The sequence below is a fragment of the Sphaeramia orbicularis genome, chromosome 22 (genome assembly GCF_902148855.1).
Source record: "Sphaeramia orbicularis chromosome 22, fSphaOr1.1, whole genome shotgun sequence".
Classification (NCBI taxonomy): Eukaryota; Metazoa; Chordata; class Actinopteri; order Kurtiformes; family Apogonidae; genus Sphaeramia; species Sphaeramia orbicularis.
In genome coordinates, this window is record NC_043978.1 from 8151277 (window position 1) to 8158216 (window position 6940).

At 37.8% G+C, this 6940-nt stretch overlaps 1 protein-coding gene and 1 gene segment (V, D, J or C); both read right to left on the minus strand.

Moving 5' to 3' along the window:
• Nucleotides 1–758: 758 nt before the first annotated feature.
• On the minus strand, nt 759–4109 carry LOC115413908 (immunoglobulin lambda-1 light chain-like). The gene is made up of 4 exons (XM_030127050.1): nt 4092–4109; nt 3832–3931; nt 1249–1557; nt 759–1148 (listed from the first exon to the last, which is right to left on the minus strand). The coding sequence occupies exons 1-4, from the start codon at nt 4107–4109 to the stop codon at nt 973–975; spliced, it is 603 nt and encodes a 200-aa protein (XP_029982910.1). The 3' UTR covers nt 759–972.
• LOC115414055 (Ig kappa chain V-V region L7-like) lies at nt 3930–4993 on the minus strand. The segment is given in 2 exon segments: nt 3930–4725; nt 4814–4993. Coding segments are annotated over 2 exon segments (384 nt in total).
• Nucleotides 4994–6940: the final 1947 nt, after the last annotated feature.

Sequence of the window (6940 nt, forward strand, 5' to 3'; positions counted from 1 at the left end):
TGTGACCTGCTGTTTTACAAAACAGATGCAGAAGTTTACAGTAAATATAGCGGTACGTTAATCCACATGATGACATCCCGCAAAACTACACCACAGTTGGTCGAGATTCAGTCTTTGGTGACTGACGTAAAAATTCAGCATGAGCTTGACGAGACGACACGTAACAAGTGAGTTTATCAACAGCTCTGCGCAGACGACACGGAAGTAACGCACCGCATGGCTATGACGATCAGGTACTGTACAGTCGGTAGTATCCTGTAATGGAAACAGTCTATAGGACCTGGTACTAGAGTTGAGTCGAGTCGAGTCGAGCCGGTTCCACATGGTGGAAACGCAGCATTAGTTTCCTAAGTTGTTTCTTCAGTCTCAGTTTAATCTCAGTTTACTGATATTTGACTGAAAAAAATCTAATTATTAATGTAAAGCATAGAAATGCATGTGAATGAATGAGACATAAAACACTGGTTTCAGTCGTGACAGATAAAGAGTATTTATGTCAAATTATAGGCAAATAACATGTAATGTATGATAAACAGAAACTGTGTAAATGAACAGATAGAATATCATCTTGAGATTCAGCAATACATTTTTGTCTTCTGAAGAGGACAAGAGTCTCAGAGCTATACTGAAATAAAAAACAAACACACACACACACACACACACACACAAACAAAAAAATGCTATCCACTGCAAAGAACATTCCATAAAAAAAGAAAATAAATGTATCTGAAAAAACTGTTACATTATACTGTTTCCAATCAAGACAATGATTTCATCTAAAAAAAGCCAAAACTATTTCCTGGGACTCATGGAAGATACTGATGTTAGTCAAATATAAAGCAAAAATAATATGTATCAGAGCTGAGACACAAATAAAAACCACTGAAACAAATAACAGAAGAATTGGTTGGACAATATTTGGATGAATATTAGAATCTGACGTAAATCCTTCATGTGGAGCAGGTGGATGTTCTACATTAGACTCCTTACACAGAGTCCACAGCAGTAAAGCAGACTCTTCATTATCAGAACTGAGTAAAACAGACAAGGCAGACGCTGGGAGTCCCAGGGCTGGACAGGAGGACCAGGAGGACCAGGAGGACCAGGAGTGGGTGGGACTGTTGGGGTTGGTGGAAGAGCTGGAACGTCTGAAACACAAATCAGATCTGTGTCAGTGCTTCTGTCGTGCTTCACCTGAACACACCTGAAGCTGAAACACAGCTGAAGCCAGTCCAGAGCCTTCATCACCTTGTTGGGTCTGGGCCATCACCATCCCCCCCTCGTGCTGGACCATGCACCAGTATTTATCTGAGCTGCGGTGGTTGTGATGGACGGTCCTGATGGCGGTTCTGCGTCCAGACTCTTGGACCTCCAGCTGTTCTCCCTCAGCGTCGGGCAGATCCTCTACAGCTCCGTTGCCCTTCAGTCTTTTCCAGGAGAACCGGACCTCAGGAGGAAACATGCCTGAGGCCACACACAGCAGGGAGGTCTTCCCGTCCAGGTGGGCTGTGGACGCCGCCTGGTACACGTCCACCACAGGTTTCAACGGCCGATCACCTGAAGGTGGACACGTGGACACGGTGAGCAGTGGCCGACAGCTGTGCACTGCACTGAGTCTGATGTGAAAGTGACTGAACTATAGAACGACCCCAGGAGATTCAGCAGCACTAGGACTGACTGCACACACACTGATGTGAGCATCCAGTAATGAAAGCATTCAGCAGCACAAACAGAAGATGACCCTGGGTCTGAGTCCTCACACAGTCACTGACAGACCAGGAGGGAATATGAAGAGGAACAGCAGGGAAAGCAACAATAAACACATGTCATTATGAATGAGAGCAGCAGGACGGGACCCACACTGACACAAACAAACCCCCTCAAATCTACCAGTACTTCTGTTTTTAACCCATAAACACACACACACACACACACACACACACACACACACAGTTTTGTGTTCATTTACAACAGAGTTTTTATCGACATTTAACCTCTCTCAAGTCATTCATCACAGTTTATTAGAATATTATCCTCTGTGTTTTGTGTTTTTCAGTGTAAATCTTGTATTTTCCTGTAATTAATTCACTGATCATGTATTTTTTATTAAAGCTCAGAGTAAATTCAAATACTATTATTATTATTATTATTATTATTATTATTATTATTATTATTATTATTATTATTATTAATAATATTTATTTATTTATTTATTTATTCATTCATTCATTTATTTATTTATTTCTACGAGTACGGTCTAATATGCAGTTGCCTGTTATTCACTACTGTTTTTAATAGTTATTGTTATTATTGTATTATTACTATTTTCTTTCCTTTTGTTTTATAACATTTCTTATATGTGTACATTTGTTGTTCTGCTGATACAGGAACCTTAATTTCCTGAGGGCTCTGATCAAGGGATCAATACATTTCTATCTTCTTTTTTTTTTTTTTTTTTTTTAAGAAAAACTGACTTTTTCAGTCCAATCTCTCGTTAACTGAACATAAACCCAGTGTGTCCATCCACTGTCATTGATCCAATTCCATGGGTTTTACTGGTGAATCAATGCTGTAGAAGATGACAGTGTTTCCACGGTAACTACGGAGCCTCTGAACGTCCAAATGGGTCAAATCTGATGACCATGAAAAGATGAAGAACTGTATTTTACACCAATTATTGACATGGATTGATAGGATTAGTGGATCAACAGGTATTAAACAGTTTAGATCAGTAGATGGTGTAGGTTAAAGGTGGACGTTTGGGTCTGGGGTTAATGTGGAAAAAAGCTGCTTCGTTTTTCTTCAGCAGAATCAGATTCTCCTCAGATCGGATTATTTCACCAGATGAAGGTGAATAAAAAACAAATTCTACAACACCACTAAAACATTAATGCATCAGTTTTATTTCTGTTGATGCAGGTTCAAACCAATTAAATATAGACAAGAAATAAAACTGAAGAAGAAATGACGTAAAACACCCAGAGTTTATTAAACCCTTGGACATAAATCTACTGGATGTGAACAAAGCTTCACTGGGACTTGATTATTTATTAATATGAGTATGTATTCACATTAAAATTAAATATAATATAATGTGTGTGGGTGTGTGTGTGTATATATATATATATATATGGTTATTTATTCATTTATGTATTTGTCAAATTTATATCATGTTAAGTGACTTTATCATTAATATATCATGAGGAAATGATAAAATAATTATTTTTATTTGTCGTAGTTTGAGTAGTTTGTCATACAGGTTTGTTGTCATGTGTAAATAACAGTATCATCAGTGTACAGGTTTACTGTCCACAGAGTCAGCGTGGTGAATTTACTATTTTTATTCCATTAAATATTTACGCTTTTCCATTTAATTTTACAGGTTTTCATTGACTTGTACGACACTTTTCCTAATACAGACTAATTACAGGTGAAGTCGTTATAGTCATCTGATCATTAATATCAAAGACAATATAAACCTTTAAAAATACCTTTTATGTATGATTTAATGTATTTTCACATCATGTATAAGATGTTTTTTTTTAGTTGTTTCTGAATGACTCAGATGACTGAACATCACCATTATCATTTTTTTTCAAAATATAAAAATGCAACCTTTGGTTTTTAATAAAGAATAATTTCTGTTGAACAGAAACTGTTTTAAATATAAATTCAGTCATAATTAAACTTTAATTATGTCAAATATCTTCGTGAATAATTATCAACTATTTTAATAATAAAAACATATAAAACCTGATGCAGCAGAAACTGACTTTAAACACATTTGACATATTTACAACTAAAAAATGATATTAAATGTTTTTTTCTTACCTGTTACATACAGTTTAGTCCCAGAACCAAAGATCTGGTCCCACAGTGAAATCTGTTGGTACAAAAACCTGTGGGCTCCACCACCGTGGGCTGACGTGGACTAAACGTGTCCAGATGATGATCAGGATCAGGTTCCAGATCCATGATGTGTTTGTCTCATGTCCACGTCAACAGGACGGTTTTGTCTTTGTCTTTTCTGCATCAGCTTGACTCTGTGGATGAATGTGGTTCAGGTCCTCAGTCCTTTAGTCCATGTGGACTGGATCTGAGTCCAACATTGGTCCGTGTCCATGACTCTTCAGGTTTATCCTGTTTGTCCTTTTGAGTCTGACTTTTAAGGTCAGTTTTTTCCAACATTAAACTTGTTAAAATGTGTCAAATCTGCTTCATAATATTAAATCTATGGGATTCAAATTGTCCTCAGATCAGTTAGTTTGATTTGATTTGTCAGTTAGATGGAGGTTAACCATGGGATGGTTGCCGTGGTTTCCTGTTCTGTTCCTGTCACTAACGCTGGTTGATGTTTCTTCATCTGGAGGTTTTTGTACAGACTTCAGGCGTCTTTTCTCACTGTGGTTGATGACTTCCAACAGGAGCAGTAGTACGAGGCTGAATGAGAGGGTTTAACTGTCTGGATCTGCAGCTCAAAACCTTTACCTTTATTTACAGATGAGAAATCATCTTCCTGAGGATGATTGTAACTTTTATATAAGTCACCATCGCTCATTCGAATACGCAGAATCTGTTTAAATGTTTCTGTGTCTTTCTTCTGGTACCAGTAAATATATGTGGTACACTCCTCAGTTACTCCACAGCTGAAGGAGACTTCTTGACCGACTCTCCTGGTCAGTGTTACATCCTCCTGAATCAGCTGTGTTGCCGTGGCGACCAGTGCTGTAGACAGAAGCGTGGATGAAGGTTAGTGTGGCTCCGTTTTGTGCAGGTAGAGTGTTGTGGCTCCTGATTGGCTGGAAACACTCACCTGAACACAGACAGCACAGAGCAGCCGGCGGCAGCAGAAGCATTTTGTGGCGTTTCCTCTGGTGAACCTGAGCCGAAGCGGCGTCTGCTGCAGCTGAGGACAAACCAGGACGAGCTGTGACATCAGACCGAGGCCGCCTGCTTTCTAACAGCTCCTACGACCTCCCATCAGCCCCTGCGGCTCGGCCGAAACCCTGGTGCGGTTTGACAGGGGGAGGAGGCGGGGCTGAGGGGCGGCGGTTACCATAGAGACGGAGGAGCACATCCTGTGTGCTGGTGGACGTCCACAGGTGTTGATGTGAGAACACAAAGTGTGGTTTAACAGTGAAAATGATGCACAGACACTGGGATTCACACATCACTGACACTGTGTTCACAGCTGGTCAGGACTGCACTGAGTCTGCACTGGCCTTTCCCACAATCCTCTGCTGCTGTCAGCTGATTCAGTTGAAGGTTTCTCCACGTTGGTTGGAATCTGAACGCAGCTTCAGTAAATCTGGGTCATCATGAAGCATAAACACACAAACACAATCCCATTCAGATGAATTCACTGCCACTGGTTTGTGTTGTTTGTGGAACGACTGAGAGAAAAAGACGCAAGTAGAAACACACAAAGCTCCGCCCACTTTGACCACATGTTCACTTTAGTTCACATCAGTCCATCATTTAGTTTGGAAACATCGGACAAACTTTTACTGAATCTTCATATATAATATGACAGAAATATTCATGTAAAAATAGGATGAATCATGAATATGTTCAATGTTTCATTTGATCCAAGTCTGCATTAACATTCATCATTCTTCATTCAGCATTCTTCACTGTAGATGATAAACTGAGTTGGAAATCCCATATTAATCTTGTCTGTTAAAAAATTATGAAGTCAATTGGCATAATGAGCAGAGTCCGTTCTTTGATAAATCATTCCTGTTTCTCGACTTTTTATAATTGCTTAATTTATCCTTACATTATTTATTGCAATATTGTTTGGGCGGCAACCTGTCCCACTTTTCTCAATAAGATTCTCGTAATTCATTTTTAAGAACGATCAGCTTTTCTAAGAGACTCGACTCATCTTCTCCTCTTCTCAAAAAATTCAACTTCCCTCAGTTTTTGATGTAAACGTTTACCAGACCTGTGTCTTCATGTACAAATATGGTCACTTAACTCATATTCTTCCCAAAGTTTTTCAGAATTTCTTTATGTTTTCCTCTGTTATTCACAATTATCCTACACAATATTCAAGCTAATTTGATCTTCCACACTGCCGAACTTCTGTCAGTCAGTATTCTCTGAAATATCGTGGACCAAATTTGTGGAATAATCTACGACTGGAACTTCAGTCAACATCTTCATTGTCATTATTTAAAAAGCATCTGAAAAGGACTGGAATTCATGAAAAAATGTAAGGCTGTATATCATTTGATTTGTATTTGGTGATTTGTAATGTGATTTGCATTTTTATTGTTTTTACTTTGATTTATTGATTTAGTTATATTGTATTTTTAATTCTTTTTTCTTGTGTATTGTTCATTTCTGAGGAGATATTCATATAAGCCGTTATGTCTTTGGCTTCTAACCTCTCCTGCACAGTGATGTTACTTGTTTGAATGTTTTTTTGTTTGTTTGTTTGTTTTTTTGCTGTTTTATGATGTGCAAATAAATAAATAAATAAATAATAAATGCAACATCAAATCTACACAACATTCATTATAAAACACAACATGTAATTAAAGTAGGTTTAACACAAACTTAAGTCAAAGTTTAATGTTTTGTGCTTGTGTACTTTTCAATTTTATGTCTCATTTTAATGAAGTTATCACTATAAGGTTAAATGAATTTAAATTTTCTATAAAACTAAAACCAAAATGTTAAACTGAGCAAAAACATATAAATCTGTTCATGTTTTCCAACCTGAGTCCATCTGTTTCTACGGAAGCCCAGAACGGGGGTGGATTTACATATTTATGGTCGTTATTACGCAGTTTCTCAAGTTAATAAAATTTGTTAATTAAGTTAAGTTAAAGTTAATTTTTTATCTCGAGATAACAAAGATTGTTTTCTGGTAGTTCCTGTAACTTACCGGTCAGTTGTTGTTGAATGTGTGTTCTGTTGTACTACACATGTC